General features: G+C 34.1%; 1 protein-coding gene across 1 annotated transcript in view; it reads left to right on the forward strand.

Annotated features, from left to right (window-relative positions):
- Window positions 1–19057, forward strand: part of Nos (Nitric oxide synthase) — a 441191-nt gene that overhangs the window by 162595 nt on the left and 259539 nt on the right. The window contains exons 3-4 of the mRNA XM_075296574.1: window positions 10466–10602; window positions 10705–10867. Coding sequence (XP_075152689.1) covers window positions 10466–10602; window positions 10705–10867 — 300 coding nt within the window. The remainder of the gene's footprint in view (window positions 1–10465; window positions 10603–10704; window positions 10868–19057) is intronic.

Here is a 19057-nt window from a genome sequence, read left to right on the forward strand (position 1 = left end):
TTATTCCTGGTACAGCATTAAGAAAACTCTTGGTGGTAAATGCTTATGCTATGATGATAATTACTCTCTTCCTAGAATTTTCGTTTCCGCTTTTAATGATGAAAAGGGTAAATAAGTTACCCCTTTCAATTTACCATAGAATTGTTAGTGTTTTTTTTTTTGTTTGTTTCATATTCTTGATTTTTATTTCACAACCAGTTACCACAATGATTTAATGTTTCATTTAGTACGAATATAAAGAGGGAATAGCAACACTTACTGTGAAACTTTGGGCAATTAATTATACAGTTGAGAAGAGAAGTAAAATTGGCATAGTAAGAATAGGAGTATTAAAGTCAAGAAGAAACCCAATATCAAGGAAACATGAGGAAAATGAAATGATTTTCGTGTAAACTCCAAAAAACGTTTATGAGGGAAAAAAGAGTTAAACAACATTGTTGCGGAAAAAGTAACTGTTGCAAAAGTGCCTAGCAACAATGTTTCAGATTTTCTTTGTTAATTTCCTCTATGTCCAAATTTTTCCACGTAAATTTCTTCGATAAAGTGTCTATATATTGTATACATTACCAAAATGGCTACTCATCCCATAATTTCTCCCGTCAGATTTTAGTTTCCCTCGAATATGAAAGATCTTGTTAACTTGCAGTTCCCTTGGTCTGCTCCTGTAAATCTTGCTCAATGTCTTTTTATACCCTCTACCATAGGATGGGAGTATATTAACTTTGTCATTCCGTTTGTAACACATCGAAATATTGCTCTAAGACCCCATAAAGTATATATATTCTGGGTCGTGGTGAAATTCTGAGTAGATCTAAGCCTGTCCGTCCGTCCGTCTGTGGAAATCACGCTAACTTCCGAACGAAACAAGCTATCGACTTGAAACTTGGCACAAGTAGCTGTTATTGATGTAGGTCGGATGGTATTGCAAGTGGGCCATATCGGTCCACTTTTACTTATAGCCCCCATATAAACGGACCCCCAGATTTGGCTTTCGGAGCATCTAAGAGTAGCTTATTTCATCCGATCTGGCTGAAATTTGGTACATGGTATTAGTATATCGTCTCTAACAATCATGCAAAACTTGGTCCATATCGGTCCATAATTATATATAGCCCCCATATAAATCGATCCCCAGATTTGTCCTCCGGAGCATCTTAAAGGGTGATACGGTCAAAATTTGGTCAAGAGAAAACGCGTGCAAATCGGTGAAATCGTTTATTTAAAAAATCAAATTAAATTTCTTTTTCAAGTTCAATTAGTATAAAATTCAGGAAAAATATTCAGTTAGGCTTTCGCTTTTCCAAATCCGAATTGCCGGGTCTCACGCTTGACACCTGCCATCAGATTTTGTACAGCCACCTTGTCCACCTTCTTCGCCGCAGAAAGCCAGTTTGCCTTGAACTGCTGCTCGTCCTTAGCAGTTTTTTGGTCTTCTTTAGGTTCCGCTTCACAATAGCCCAGTATTTCTCAATTGGGCGGAGCTCTGGCGTGTTGGGAGGGTTCTTGTCCGTGGGAACCACCTGCACGTTGTTGGCGGCGTACCACTCCATGGCCTTTTTACCGTAACGGCAAGATGCCAAATCCGGCCAAAACAGTACGGAACAACCGTGTTTCTTCAGGAAAGGCAGCAGACGTTTATTCAAACACTCTTTCACGTAAATTTCTTGGTTGACAGTCCAGGAAGCTATGAAAATGCTGCTTTTCAAGCCACAGGTACAGGTGGCTTGCCAAACCAGATATTTCTTTGCGAACTTTGACAGTTTTATGTGCTTGAAAATATCTGCTACCTTTCCTCTTCCTTTTGCCGTATAAAACTCCTGTCCCGGAAGCTGCTTGTAGTTGGCTTTGACGTAGGTTTCGTCGTCCATTACCACGCAGTCAAATTTTGTCAGCATCGTCGTGTACAGCCTCCGGGATCGCGCTTTGGCCGTCGTATTTTGTTTATCATCGCGATTTGGAGTCACTACCTTCTTGTAAGTCGATAGTCCGGCTCGTTTTTTGGCTCGATGCACGGTTGTAGACGATACACCCAGCTTATTTGCGGCATCTCGGAGAGAGAGGTTAGGGGTTCGCTTGAAACTACCGGCAACTCTCTTTGTCGTCTCAGCGGCTTCCGGTTTTCGATTTCCCCCCGATCCAGACTTCCTGGCTGTCGACAAACGTTCCCCAAACACTTTAATTACATTTGTAACGGTTGATTTGGCAACTTTTAGCGATTTTGCCAGCTTTGCGAGCGAGTAGCTCGGATTTTCGCGATGCGCGAGCAAAATTTTGATACGCTGCTCTCCTTGCTTGGACGGCATTTTGACAACTGAAGAGTGAATTCCAAAATCGAAATAGGAGCAACATTCTACACACACACCTTCAAAATGCGGGGTGTTCAGGTTTTTTAAATGCAAAATTGAAAGAAATACGTCAAGTTTATATTGACCAAATTTTGACCGTATCACCCTTTAGAAGACCAAAATTCATCTGATTCAGTTGAAATTTGGTACGTGATGTTAATATATGGCCTCAAACACCCATGCAAAAATTGGTCGATATAGGTCCATAATTATATATAGGCCCCATGTAAACCGATCCCCAGATTTGACCTCCGGAGCACCTTGGAAGTGCAAAATTCTTCCCATTCGGTTGAAATTGGGTACGTGATGTTACTATAGGGTATCCAATAACTACAGGAATTGGTTCCTATCAGTCCATAATAATATATAGCTCCCATATAAACCGATCCCCAGATTTGACTTCCGGTGCCTTTGGAGAAGCAAAATTCATCCGATCTGGTTGAAATTTGGTACGTGGTGGTAGCATATGATATTTAACAACCATGTGAGTTGAAATTTGTGGATGACAGTCTTTCGTAGAAGTTTCTACGCAATCCATGGTGGAGGGTACATAAGATTCGGCCTGGCCGAACTTACGTTGTTATTTCCACACTTAAAATTCGTAATAGGTACCCATTGTTTAACATCAGAATGGAGTACCTATTACGGTGCACTCAATTCACAAAATTTCGATAACTAAACCACGCCTGTTCAGTTGGATGTGTGAATGACGATTTCCAGATTGTAATAGGAACACTTTCGTTTAGGGATGTACTTTAAGTGGCCTATAACAAAGTCTTAGACAGATGATATAAAAATGTTTTTATGTAAAGCGGTCTGCTAGGGAGCCACCGTGGTGCAATGGTTAGCATGCATACCCAAGGTCGTGGGTTCGATTCCTGCTTCGACCGAACACCAAAAAGTTTTTCAGCGGTGGATTATCCCACCTCAGTAATGCTGGTGACATTTCTGAGGGTTTCAAAGCTTCTCTAAATTGTTTCAATGCAATGTGGAACGCCGTTCGGACTCGGCTATAAAAAGGAGGTCCCTTGTCATTGAGCTTAACATGGAATCGGGCAGCACTCAGTGATAAGAGAGAAGTTCACCAATGTGGTATCACAATGGACTGAATAGTCTAAGTGAGCCTGATACATCGGGCTGCCACCTAACCTAACCTAAGGCGGTCTGCTAATCGTTACACAATAGTGACTCCGTCTTTGATAACCGAGGCGAAGAATTTTTGACAACGGGCTTGGTTCTACTGATATTATTATATTTATTAAAACAAGCAAAGTATTTCGGCGTTCCTTACATCTTTCTCGTGAGGAATAAGCGCCTTTATATATCGGTGTCTTAGGAAAGCACGACTTGCTTTGCAGGTCGACTGTTAGTTCCTAACTCTTGGTATTTGCTTAATTTGATAACCTCAGTAGAAAACCTCCACCAGGGCTTGACGTAAGCAGCCCAGTAGATGATGACGTATTACGAATTCACAATCGTAATTCGTAATAGGTACCAATTGTTTTATCATCAAAATCAAATTCGTAATAGGTACATATTATGGTGCCACTAAATTTACAACAATACGTCCGGTTCGTTCGAGATTTGTATATCGAATTCAAGATGGAATAGTAACGCCTTCGACTTGAGAAATTGAGCGATAAGGGGCGAGTGGCTTTTCACAAAACCGGAGGCTGCATAGATAAAAAGGGATGGACTACTCTGGAAGTCACCTGAATTACTGAAGATTATATTGAAAAAAAGTGTTGGCATTTCGTTAGTATTAATGTTCAAAGCAGTAATGCTAACAATTCTATTAAAAAAAAACAAAATCCTTGTCTTAATTCACATTCTTTAAAACTTTTTTTTTTTATCAGGTAATAAAAATTCTTTTGGCCTTTCATTTCCATTAATTTCCTCATTTTCCTTTTTTTTGTCATAACTAAGAGAAATATTTTTCTTGTTTATAACTCATCCATGGGTTTCATATTCATTTCATTTAAAGACATCCTGGTTGTTTTTTGGGGGGGATGGCAAATATTTGTACTTGTAACAGGTCTTCATGTATCTCAGTGATGTTCATTTTGCTTTGGCTGAGAATATGCAACTCAGTTCAGTTTTTGTTTTTGTAATAAACTTGAGTAGGATTTGATACTGGTGGATGTTAATTTTTCGTTCTTCTTGAAATATAGCCAACATTGCTCGGAGCAAATAAATGAATGAACAAAGTAATAAAAGTTCAAGGATATAGCAACGTAAAATATGAGAAAAAAGGATTGAATTCATGACAATGTTTTTCATTGCAAAAGGACCTGCTATGGGCGTTATCAAAATAGACAAATCACAAAAGTCTTTAAATTTTAGCCGAGTTTTATTAAAGTTTTTATTCTATTCTAAATGTGCTGTAGCAAAATACGGAAAGAGAGGATCTGCTCTAAAAAAACCAATTGATTGTTACATGTACAGGATGGCTGATGGATAAAGCGTCATATTTTGTCATTTTATTTTTTTAAATTAATTGTTCAAAAACCAAAAAAAAAAAAAAATAGAATCAATTTAGATTTGTTCGAATAGGCTACCTTTGGCATGAATTATGGTCTTCAAATGGCCGACAAAGCCATTACATGCTGCATAAAAATGGATCTGTGGATTTTTTTTTGATTTGCAAATTTCAATTAATTTTTGCTATGCTATGCTAACTGGTGACGGTGATGAATGGTGCGGTGTTGGCTGGCGGAAACAGACGAACTGCTGAAGCGAACGAATCGCGGAAGCGGACGAACCGCGTTAAGTGGGTGCTAGTATAGCCTGGGAGGAAAGAGAGGATGGGATGAGATGGTGGGGAGTGCTACTCTACTACAATGTTAGGATGCGAACGGATCGCGTTAAGTCTACAGGTATTGAAGCGAACGAATCGCGTTAGGATGAATCGGGTTATGCTATAGGAAGATCGGCTGCGGTCGATGCCATTCGCTTTACTACTCGTCAAGCTTCGGCACCAATGTGGTATCACAATAGACTGAATAGTCTAAGTGAGCCTGATACATCGGGCTGCCACCTAACCTAACCTAAGCTTCGGGTGATTCACGCCATCGTCCCGACAAGCCCGCATTCGGTAGTGAGCGCAACCAAATGAGAATTCCCAACGTATAAGTTATCAACGTTGAGTGGTGGAAGTAACTTTCCTTCCTAATGATATCAATTCGTATACGTGACGATATCAATTCGTATATGACGCAGAGCATGTAAGTAGGTACAGTGGTACAAAGGGGGAATGGGGGAATTAAATTGAATGAAAAGAAATAATAGGATCATTACATTCCCCCATACTTAGTTAAAAGAAAACCATATAATTTAATTTAATTTTTTTTTGTTTTCCCTCTTATTATTAATATAAAAAAAAACGTACTGTTCTACAGCTTGCGTGCTGCTTTCAGGCTAAGTTAGGAGTAGGCCTGTTCGCCATTCAAATAGGTTACTTTTATGGGCGGTCTGCCTTGCTGTAACGTTTAGTGCATTTGATTTGTTCGGGGCCGGCGGACTTTCACCGTTTTCAGCCAAGCCTCTATTTCTTCCGAAGAATGCCTTGGTTTAGCGTTAGTGTTGTTAGATTCGCGGGACCGTCGCACAGTGGGGCAAAATCGCAAAAAATGGAGATTAATTAAACTACTTATCCGATTTTAAAAATTCTTTCACTAATGTAATGCTACGTTATCACTGAGTGACATAGGCTACACATCTTTTGGAAAAGTGGGCGGTGCCACTCCCACTATTAAAAATAACTCGAGCGGCCATAGTAACGGACCGACTGTCATGAAACTTTCCCAATGTTGTACTGTTAATCTGGTAATAATCCTCGGCTATACATGTCCTGCTAATAGACCGTGGCTATACTTGGTTATGATTGGGCGTGGCACCGCCCATTAAAACTTGGAAAAATTTTCGCGCAAAAACGCGCAACATGTTATTACTTAATATGAAAGCCTAGGAATTGTAGTTTATTAAAACATTAATATTCTAACGCCAAGTGACCCAATTCATGTCTAAATATCCAAGAATATTTTGAAAATAGCAAAAATTTAGACACATTTTAAAATATTTTTTCAAAATATTTATACACAATTTTTGTTTACAGAATTTTTGTAGAACAACGCTTAAATAACATAGGTTGAAGATTCCATAGTCAAAATATTACTTTTGGCTTGCGAAATACTACATATTTGGCTCCGAAATATACCGAATTTCAAAAAAACACTACTTTGCACGAATAGCTCACACATTGTTTAAATTTAACATAATGCAGCTTGACAAGTAAACAACATATGACATTGAAATTTTCAGTAGTGATGTATAATTTTATATACTTTTATCGGATCCTAAGTATTTTTCAAAAAACAAAAATTTAATTTTTCAATTAATCTCCATTTTTTGCGATCTTGCCCCTCTGTGCGTCGGGTTACCATGGTAGGGATCGGATATTTTTTGTGGTCACTGTCTGTTCCTCGCGGCCGTTCCCCGTCGGCCTTTTGGTGGTGTTACTGGCTGGCATGAGTGTCAGCATCGACGTTATTACCGGTTTCGGCGACCTGGATGCGGAGTCAAGAGGGGCGGTACTGGTGGCATCGTCTTCGATGCTAGAGGGGTTGGTCGAACCGGCTCGGTTGTACCGGCATGCGCTACCGGCGCTAGTGAGGGAATGGATCCTGAAGGCGTTAGTGTCACCATCCGACCCCCGACTGCAATTGGTATTGAGCCCTTTTGCCGCTCTTCCATTGGTGGTTGGTAGGGGAGCGGAAGTTTAATTCCCTTTTGTGGGGCAAGTTTCTTGGGATGTGTCGGCTTCCGTTCCATCTCCTTCTTCGGCTACTTTACCAAATTTCTCGGAGAGTTTCTGCGCAAACTTGTTCATCCGTTCCGTCGGGTTCTCATGAGGGGCGTACAGCGCTGTTCTTCGATGTTCTATGTCCTTGCTTAATAAGAAATCCTCCACCACCTTACTGAACCCCATTATCGGTAAGGAGGACCTTTGGGCAGCCGAAATGAAAAACGATCTTCTCTCTGAGGGTCTGTACCACCACTTGGGAGTTGGCTTGTCGGCACGGGATGAGCTCCACCCATCTGCTGAATTAGTCAAGAAGAACAAGGATGCGAGCACTGCATGGTGGTCATCTCCACGGCAGGACTCTGCTGTGACGGCTTATATCTCGCACAAACTTCGCAAGCCCTGACATACCTCTTCACGTCCTTTGACAACCCGGGCCAGTAATAACGCTCCTAAGCCACCGTGGTGCAATGGTTAGCATGCCCGCCTTGCATACACAAGGTCGTGGGTTCGATTCCTGCTTCGACCGAACACCAAAACGTTTTTCAGCGGTGGATTATCCCACCTCAGTAATGCTGGTGGGTTTCAAAGCTTCTCAAAGTGGTTTCACTGCAATGTGGAACGCCGTTCGGACTTGGCTATAAAAGGGAGGTCCCTTGTCATTGAGCTTAACATGGAATCGGGCAGCACTCAGTGATAAAAGAGAAGTTCACCAATGTGGTATCACAATGGACTGAAAAGTCTAAGTGAGCCTGATACATCGGGCTGCCACCTAACCTAACGCTCCTGAATCTAAAGCCACCCCAAGTGCCCTGAGGTAACACTGTAGAATGTATGGTCCATCTGGGTGGAATTTTTCTTGGACATTCGAAATTGTAACAAGCTCGTGATGGCCACCATCTATACTTTGAACCACTTTAAGGCATTTCTCTGTAGGACACTGTAGGATTGTGGCATTCGGCGAGTTGTTCCATCCTCTCGAGGAACTCCACGAGGTCACCCTCGCTATTATACTTTAAACTCCATCGCTTAACGATACCCATTATTTCGTGATCGGCCGGTTCGTGTTTAAAAGTCGTTGATGGGTGTTCGTGCTTTTTCGTTACGGCTATGCTCGGAACTGACAATGTTCTCTTCACTATTTGTTCTCTTCGGCCTACAGCTCTTTGAAAATATTTTCCGTCGAGGTTTTCAGTCGTTTGGTTCGAATATGTTTGGCTAGCTCTTTTCTCAAATGCTCTACCGTGTAGCCCTCAGTGGGAATGTTTGCAGTTTGACATTGGTCAATGAATTGATCTCTCCGTAGTAAATATATCCACCCCTTATTATATTTATTATTATATTTACAATACAAATGTGGGTGAGTGCAATTCTTCTTAGTTCAAAGACATACTTGTACAACATTAACAGAGGGACTACACTTTGTGTCCCAAATTAAAAAAAAAAAAACAAGTAAGGAAAGTCTAAAGTCGGGCGGGGACGACTATATTATACCCTGCACCACTTTGTACATCTAAATTTTCGATACCATATCACATCCGTGAAATGTGTTGGGGGCTATATATAAATGTTTGTCTCAAATATATACATTTAAATATCACTCGATATGGATAGACTTCTACAAAATCTATAGACTCAAAATTTAAGTTGGCTAATGCACTAGGGTGGAACACAATGTTAGTAAAAAAATATGGGAAACATTTAAATCTGAAGCAATTTTAAGGAAACTTCGCTAAAGTTTATTTATGATTTATCGCTCGATATATATGTATTAGAAGTTTAGGAAAATTAGAGTCATTTTTACAACTTTTCGACTAAGTAGTGGCGATTTTACAAGGAAAATGTTGGTATTTTGACCAATTTTGTCGAAATCGGAAAAACATATATATGGGAGCTATATCTAAATCTGAACCGATTTCAACCAAATTTGGCACGCATAGCTACAATGCTAATTCTACTCTCTGTGCAAAATTTCAACTAAATCGGAGTTAAAAATTGGCCTCTGTGGTCATATGAGTTCAAATAGGGCGAAAGCTATATATGAGAGATATATCCAAATCTGAACCGATTTCAACAAAATTTGGCACACATAGTTACAATGTTAATTCTACTCCCTATGCAAAATTTCAACTAAATCGGAGCAAAAAATTGGCCTCTGTGGGCAAATGAGTGTAAATCGGGCGAAAGCTATATATGGGAGCTATATCTAACTCTGAACCGATTTGGCTGATATTTTGCAAGTTTTTCGAGACTCATAAAATATTCGGATGTACGGAATTTGAGGAAGATCGGTTGATACCAGATCGGTGAAAAATATATATGGCAGCTATATCTAAATCTGAACCGATTTTTTCCAAAATCAATAGGGATCGTCCTTGAGCCGAAACAGAACCCTATACCAAATTTTAAGACAATCGGTCTAAAACTGCGAGCTGTACTTTGCACACAAAAATACACCAACAGACAGACAGACAGACGGACATCGCTAAATCGACTCAGAATTTAATTCTAAGCCGATCCGTATACTACACGCAGAGAAGGAATATGATCACCTCAACCATGTTTCAAGAGCAAAATGTTATTTTTGGATGGTGACCATGTAACATGTTTATGGCAAAAATGTTCTTTTATCGCCAAAAATAATATGCTTGCCGAAATCAGACACATAACCTCCGAGAAAATAACATGGTTGCGACAAACATGTTACATGGTCACCATTCAAAAATAACATTTTGCTCTTGAAACATGGTTGAGGTGATCATATTCCTTCTCTGGGTGTAAAAGGTTGGTCTATGATTACTCCTTCTTGGCGTTACATACAAATGCTCAAACTTATTATACCCTGTACCACAGTAGTGGTGAAGGGTATAAAAATTAGTGAAATTTGTCCTTAATATTGTTTATATTGTGCTTCCTAAAATTTAGGTTGGGTAATCTTTAAAACTACGTATTTTGTTTTCAGTGTTCCACTGATTTTTTTTTTGATATTCGGACGAAATAGAGTGAAAATCAAGCTCCCTCTAATACGAACCTAATTTCAGTCAAGGCAATTTAGCTATATTCTCATTGAAATGACAACATTTAAATGTGTCTCATCAATCGTATGTTAAGCAGCCATTCAATAACCACGTGCTACATCATGATTTCTGTCTGTCTAGTATAATTGGCCCATTGATATGACTGACATGACGTAAAGTATTGCTAAGTGGGAAAGCTTACCACTTTATCCTTATTAATATTTTAATCACACAATTTCAAGGACCTTTCGATAACAAATTAATGTTTTTTCCGTTCTCTTTTTGTCCTTTGTCATTTTCAGATTTTAGCCTGTTCCAAATCAACATGCATGAGCAGTGTTATGAGTATTGGTACAGCGCCCGTGGAAGCACGTAAAATGGATGTTGTATTGGATCATGCCAAAGATTTTTTGGATCAATATTTTACCTCCATCAAAAGGTAGGAAGAGATGACATAACACAAAACAATACAAAAAATATCCATAAATATTTTTATTTAATTTCAAAAATGTCATTGATTTCATTCTTATTTATTTTCCAGATTATCAAGTGCTGCCCATGAAACGAGGTGGAAGCAAGTGCGTCAAAGCATTGAATCCTCTGGTCACTATCAATTGACTGAAACGGAATTGATTTATGGAGCGAAACTGGCATGGCGTAATTCATCGCGTTGCATTGGTCGTATACAATGGTCTAAATTGCAGGTGAGTTTAAAGGCCAAAGGGAATCGGAAGGATATGATGAGATAAGGAATTGTTTTTTTTTGTTAGCAGTCGTAAGGTCAATTGTTTTTATGTTAGGGATACAAACGTAAACGTTAAATTTTTGTCAACAACAAAAAAAAAAAAAAAACAAAAATGTAAAAGTCAAAGTCGACTTTTTGTAATCTTCAAATTAGACAATTCGATTTTTTTGAAAATCGACTCAAAAAAAGCAATGAATTGAATTTGGCCAAAATCGACTTTTATGTTAGAGTCGACTTTGGACTAAAAGGCCAAAAACCGTAGTAAAAAAGAAATGAATGAACCCGCAGCATTGATTTCGCATTAATTCTTCAAGTGTCATGATATTTTAGTATATCGCATTTCATTAAAAAAAATCTAAGGAAAACCATAAGAAATTAAATTTTTTCTTAGCTTTTTATATCCTCCACCATAGGATGGGGAGTATAAACACGGTTGCCACACACGCAGAGAAGGAATATGGTCACCCCAACCATGTTCCAAGAGCAAAATGTTACTTTTTCACGGTAAACATGTAGCATGTTTATCGAAACCATGTTATTTTCTCGGAAATTATGTATCTGATTTCGGAAAGCATTTTATGTTTGGCGATAAAAAGAATATTTTTGCGACAAAAATGCTACATGGTTGCTGTACAAAAGTAATATGGTGCTCTTGAAATATGTTTCAAGTGATCATATCCTTTCTCTGGGTGCAGTTGGTAGAATTCTACCAAAAATGGTAGATTTTTCTGCATAAATAAAATTTTCACACAATATTCTATAGAAATAAAATTTTTAAAAAAGTTTCTATAGAAATAAAATTTTGACAAAATTTTCTGTAGAAATAAAAGTTTGATAAAATTTTAGAATATTGCGTCAAAATTTAAAAATAAAATTTTTACAAAATTTTCTTTAGAAATAACATTTTGACAAAATTTTCTTTAGATATAAAATTTTAACCAAATTTTTTATAGAAATAAAATTTTCCATAGAAATAAAATTTTGGCAATATTTTCTATAGAAATAAAATTTTGACAATCTTTTCTATAGAAATAAAATTAAGACAAAATTTTCTATAGAAATAAAAATTTGACAAAATTTTCTATAGAAATAAAATTTTTACAAAATTTTCTTTAGAAATAACATTTTGACAAAATTTTCTTTAGAAATAAAATTTTAACCAAATTTGTTATAGAAATACAATTTTCTATAGAAATAAAATTTAGACAAAATTTTCTATTGAAATAACATTTTTACAAAATTTTCTTTAGAAATAACATTTTGACAAAATTTTCTTTAGAAATAAAATTTTAACCAAATTTTTTATAGAAATAAAATGTTCTATAGAAATGAAAGTTTGACAAAATATTCTATAGAAATAAAATTTTGACAACATTTTTTATAGAAATAAAATTTTGACAACATTTTCTTTAGAAATTAAATTTTGACAAAATATTTTTTAAAAATAAAATTTTGAAAAAATTTTCTGTAGAAATAAAAGTTTGACAAAATGGTCTAAGAAATAAAATTTTGACAAAATTTTTTATAGAAATACAATTTTTAAAAAATTTTCTATAGAAATAAAATTTTGACAAAATTTTCTATAAAAAAAAAATTTGACAAAATTTTCTATAGAAATTTTATGTAGAAATAAAATTTTGACAAAATTTTCTGTATAAATAAGATTTGACAAAATTTTCTGTATAAACAAAATTTTGACAAAATTTTCTATAGAACTAAAATTTTAACCAAATTTTTTATAGAAATAAATTGTTGACAAAATTTTCTATATAAATAAAATTTTCAGAAAATTTTCTTTAGAAATAAAATTTTCAGAAAATTTTCTTTAGAAATAAAATTTTCAGAAAATTTTCTTTAGCAATAAAATGTTGACCAAATTTTCTATAGAAATAAAATTTTGACAAAATTTTCTATAGAAATAAATTTTTTACAAAATTTTCTTTAGAAATAAAATTTTAACCAAATTTTTTATAGAAATAAAATTTTCTATAGAAATAAAATTTTGAGAAAATTTTCTATAGAAATAAAATTTTGACCAAATGTTTTATAGAAATAACATTTTGACAAAGTTTTCTATATAAATAAAATTTTCACCAAATTTTCTATAGAAATAAAATTTTGACAAAATTTTCTATAGAAATAAAAGTTTGACAAAATTTTCTATAGAAATAAAATTTTGACAAAATTTTTTATAGAAATAAAATTTTGACAAAATTTTCTATAGAAATAAAATTTTGACAAAATTTTCTATAGAAATAAAATTTTGACAAAATTTTCTGTAGAAATAAAATTTTGACAAAATTTTCTATAGAAATAAAATTTTTACAAAATTTTCTTTAGAAATAAAATTTTGACAAAATTTTCTTTAAAAATAAAATTTTGAAAAAATTTTCTATAGAAATAAAAGTTTGACAAAATGGTCTAAGAAATAAAATTTTGACAAAATTTTTTATAGAAATACAATTTTTAAAAAATTTTCTATAGAAATAAAATTTTGACAAAATTTTCTATAAAAAAAAAATTTGACAAAATTTTCTATAGAAATTTTATGTAGAAATAAAATTTTGACAAAATTTTCTGTATAAATAAGATTTGACAAAATTTTCTGTATAAACAAAATTTTGACAAAATTTTCTATAGAACTAAAATTTTAACCAAATTTTTTATAGAAATAAATTGTTGACAAAATTTTCTATATAAATAAAATTTTCAGAAAATTTTCTTTAGAAATAAAATTTTCAGAAAATTTTCTTTAGAAATAAAATTTTCAGAAAATTTTCTTTAGCAATAAAATGTTGACCAAATTTTCTATAGAAATAAAATTTTGACAAAATTTTCTATAGAAATAAATTTTTTACAAAATTTTCTTTAGAAATAAAATTTTAACCAAATTTTTTATAGAAATAAAATTTTCTATAGAAATAAAATTTTGAGAAAATTTTCTATAGAAATAAAATTTTGACCAAATGTTTTATAGAAATAACATTTTGACAAAGTTTTCTATATAAATAAAATTTTCACCAAATTTTCTATAGAAATAAAATTTTGACAAAATTTTCTATAGAAATAAAAGTTTGACAAAATTTTCTATAGAAATAAAATTTTGACAAAATTTTTTATAGAAATAAAATTTTGACAAAATTTTCTATAGAAATAAAATTTTGACAAAATTTTCTATAGAAATAAAATTTTGACAAAATTTTCTGTAGAAATAAAATTTTGACAAAATTTTCTATAGAACTAAATTTTTAACCAAATTTTTTATAGAAACAAAATGTTGACAAAATTTTTTATATAAATTAAATTTTCTACAGAAATAAAATTTTGACAAAATTTTCCATATAAATAAAATTTTCAGAAAATTTTCTACAGAAACAAAATGTTGACAAAATTTTCTATGGAAATAAAATGTTGACAAAATTTTCTATATAAATAAAATTTTCAGAAAATTTTCTATAAAAATAAATTTTTTCAAAATTTTCTATAGAAATAAAATTTTGACAAAATTTTCTATAGAAATAAAATGTTGACAACATTTTTTATATAAATAAAATTTTGACAAAATTTTCTTTAGAAATAAAATTTTGACAACATTTTCTGTAGAAATGAAATTTTCACAAAATATTCCATAGAAATAAAATTTTGACAAAATTTTCTATAGAAATAACATTTTTACCATTTTTTATAGAAATAAAATGTTGACAAAATTTTCTGTAGAAATAAAATTTTGTCAACATTTTCTATAGAAATACAATTTTGACAAAATTTTTTATAGAAATAAAATTTTGTTGTGGTTTTTTTATTGCAGCTTAAAATATTTCTGTAGAAATAAGATTTTGACCAAATGTTCTGTATAAACAAAATTTTGACAAATTTTTCTAGTTTTATAGATTTTCTAGTTTTATATATTTTAACCAAATTTTTTATAGAAATAAAATTTTAACAAAAGTTTCTATATAAATAAAATTTTCAGAAAATTTTCTACAGAAATAAAATGTTGACAAAATTTTCTATAGAAATGAAAGTGTGACATAATTTTCTATATAAATACAATTTTCAGAAAATTTTCTATAAAAATTAACTTTTTCCAAAAATTTCTATAGAAATAAAAGTCTGACAAACTTTTCTATAGAAATAAAAGTTTGACAAAATTTTCTATAGAAATAAAATGTTGACAACATTTTTTATAGAAATAAAATTTTGACAAAATTTCCTTTAGAAATAAAATTTTAACAACATTTTCTGTAGAAATAAAATTTTCACAAAATTTTCCATAGAAATAAAATTAACAAAAAAATTTTGACAAAATTTTCTATAGATATAAATTTTTTACCATTTTTTTTAATAGAAATAAAATGTTGACAAAATTTTCTGTAGAAATAAAATTTTGACATAATTTTGTATACAAATAAAATTTTAACAAAAATTTCTATAGACTTTCTAAAAGAATTACTAAACTTTCGAACGAAACAACATATCGACTTGAAACTTGGCACAATTAGTTATTATTGATGTACGTCGGATGGTATTGCAAATGGGCCAAATCGGACCATATTTACGTATAGACCTCATATAAATTGACCCCCAGATTTTGCTTGTGGAGCCGATTGGAGCTGCAAATTTCATCTGATTCGGTTGAAAATTGATACGAGGTATTAGTATATGGTCTTTAATAATCATGCAAACATTGGTCCATGTAAACCGATCTACACCGAAAAATAAGTAAACTGTTTTATAGGAAGAATTAACTACCTCGCACGAAATTTGAACTAAAATTTACTCCACATTTTGGGATTTCCACAAAGCGTTGTTAAAACCGGGAAAATTTAATGCACTATTGTACTTTTTAAAGGGTGATACGGTCAAAATTTGGTCAAGGAAAAACGCGTGTAAATCGGTGAAATCGTTTATTTAAAAAATCAAATTAAATTTCTTTTTCAAGTTCAATTAGTATAAAATTGAGGAAAAATATTCAGTTAGGCTTTCGCTTTTCCAAATCCGAATTGCCGGGCCTCACGCTTGACACCTGTCATCAGATTTTGTACAGCCACCTTCTTCGCCGCAGAAAGCCAGTTTGCCTTGAACTGCTGCTCGTCCTTAGCAGTTTTTTGGTCTTCTTTAGGTTCCGCTTGACAATAGCCCAGTATTTCTCAATTGGGCGGAGCTCTGGCGTATTGGGAGGGTTCTTGTCCTTGGGAACCACCTGCACGTTGTTGGCGGCGTACCAATCCATGGCCTTTTTACCGTAATGGCAAGATTCCAAATCCGGCCAAAACAGTACGGAACAACCGTGTTTCTTCAGGAAAGGCAGCAGACGTTTATTCAAACACTCTTTCACGTAAATTTCTTGGTTGACAGTCCCGGAAGCTATGAAAATGCTGCTTTTCAAGCCACAGGTACAGATGACTTGCCAAACCAGATATTTCTTTGCGAACTTTGACAGTTTTATGTGCTTGAAAATATCTGCTACCTTTCCCCTTCCTTTTGCCGTATAAAACTCCTGTCCCGGAAGCTGCTTGTAGTCGGCGTTGATGTTGGTTTCGTCGTCCATTACCACGCAGTCAAACTTCGTCAGCATCGTCGTGTACAGCCTCCGGGATCGCGCTTTGGCCGTCGTATATTGTTTATCATCGCGATTTGGAGTCACTACCTTCTTGTAAGTCGATAGTCCGGCTCGTTTTTTGGCTCGATGCACGGTTGTAGACGACACACCCAGCTTATTTGCGGCATCTCGGAGAGAGAGGTTAGGGTTTCGCTTGAAACTACCGGCAACTCTCTTTGTCGTCTCATCGGTTTCCGGTTTTCGATTTCCCCCCGATCCAGACTTACTGGCTGTCGACAAACGTTCCCCAAACACTTTAATTACATTTGTAACGGTTGATTTGACAACTTTTAGCGATTTTGCCAGCTTTGCGTGCGAGTAGCTCGGATTTTCGCGATGCGCGAGCAAAATTTTGATACGCTGCTCTTCTTGCTTGGACGGCATTTTGACAACTGAAGAGTGAATTCCAAAATCAAAATAGGAGCAACATTCTACACACACACACACCTTCAAAATGAAGGGTGTTCAGGTTTTTTAAATGCAAAATTGGAAGAAATACGTCAAGTTTATATTGACCAAGTTTTGACCGTATCACCCTTTAACTGCAGTTCACGAAATTACATCCTCTCATAGAAGAAAAAATTGAATTAAGTAAAGAAGAAAATCATTGGCGCCAAACCATGACCATTTTAACCATACAGCTGTTCATTCTTACTATGTTTGGGAATCGTACGAAAATCTTCTTTTGCTTTAGTTGATATTAGGTTAGGTTAGGTTAGGTTAGGTTAAGTGGCAGCCCGATGTATCAGGCTCACTTAGACTATTCAGTCCATTGTGATACCACATTGGCGAACTTCTCTCTTATCACTGAGTGCTGCCCGATTCCATGTTAAGCTCAATGTCAAGGGACCTCCTTTTTATAGCCGAGTCCGAACGGCGTTCCACATTGCAGTGAAACCACTTAGAGAAGCTTTGAAACCCTCAGAAATGTCACCAGCGTTACTGAGGTGGGATAATCCACAGCTGAAAAACTTTTTGGTGTTCTTAAAATGTTTGAGACATACTTAAAAAAGTTTTCATTGGGGTGTGGAAAATTTCGCAAAAAATAATAAAATTTAACTACTAGCAACTAATTTATTTCCAATCTTAATAAGTTAAATTTAGCGTTAGTTTAACCACAGAAATTTTTTTCTGTGTACAGATTTGTCTGGTGGAGTCTCTTAAAGGAGCATATGTCATCCGATCCATTTGAAATTTGGTACGTGGAGTTAATTTAACAACCATCCAAAAATTGGTCCACAATTATATATAGTCCTCATATAAATCGATCACCAGATTTGGTTTGAGGAGCCTCCTGAAGGAGCAAATGTCATCCGATCCGGTTGAAATTTCGTACCAAATAAATCGACCAGATTTTATTTCCGAAGCTTCTTGGTGGAGAAAAATTCATCCAATACAGTTAAAATTTGGTATGTGGTGTTAGTCTACAGCCTATCCTGCAATTGGTCCATATCGGTCCATAATTGTATGAGGCCCCCATATAAACCGACCGACCTTGGTACGTGATGTCAGCTTTTACTTTCATTGTGCAAAAATTTGTCTATATCGGTTTATAATTATATATTACTGCAATATAAACCGACCCCCAAATTTCACTTGTGGAGCCTCATGAAAGAAGTAAATTTCATTCGATGCGGTTGAAATTTGGCACTCTAATTACCGTTCGAAAATTAATTCATATCGGTTCATAATCATTTATAGACTCATCTATATAAACCGATCAAGAACTGAAATGGCGTATATACACAGAAAAAAAAATTCACGAACATTTTTCCAATTAAAATTTTAATTGAGTTTTAAAAAAATATTCAATTAAAAATTTAATTGATTCAACAAATTTGTTAATTGAACTAATTTTTTAATTGACTGTCAATTAATTTTTAAAATAATATTATCAGTTCTGTGATTGAAGACATTTCAATTCAATTGGATCAATTAATTTCGTGATTGAATCAGAATTTTTTTTGTGTATATTTATATAATCTATGTTTTTATACCCTTCACCACTACTGTGATAAGGGTATAGTAAGTTTGTGCATTTGGATGTAACGCTCAGAAGGAGCCCACAGAACCTCTTTCGGGCATCATGTGAGAGGCAATTCGAAGAAGTCTAAACTGCCAGGCCGAATATTATGTACCCTCCACCATGGATTGCGCAGAAACTTCTACTAAAGACTGTCATCCACAATCGAATTACCTGTAAGTTAGTCCATACGGGCCGACTAAATAGGTGTATAATTCAGTTTGACAAAATATTCTATAGAAATAAAATTTTGACAAAATTTTCTATAGAAATAAAACTTTGACAAAATTTTCTATAGAAATACAATTTTGACAAAATTTTCTATAGAAATAATATTTTGACAAAATTTTCTATAGAAATAAAATTTTGACACAACTTACTACAGTAATAAAATTTGGACAAAATTTTCTATAGAAATTTTGGTAGATTATTTTTGGTGATTTGGACCAATTTTTGTGTGATTGGTCATCGGCTATATATAACTATAGACTGATATGGACCAATTTTTGCATGGCTGTTAGCGG

The sequence above is a fragment of the Haematobia irritans genome, chromosome 2 (genome assembly GCF_050003625.1).
Source record: "Haematobia irritans isolate KBUSLIRL chromosome 2, ASM5000362v1, whole genome shotgun sequence".
Taxonomy (NCBI): domain Eukaryota; kingdom Metazoa; phylum Arthropoda; class Insecta; order Diptera; family Muscidae; genus Haematobia; species Haematobia irritans.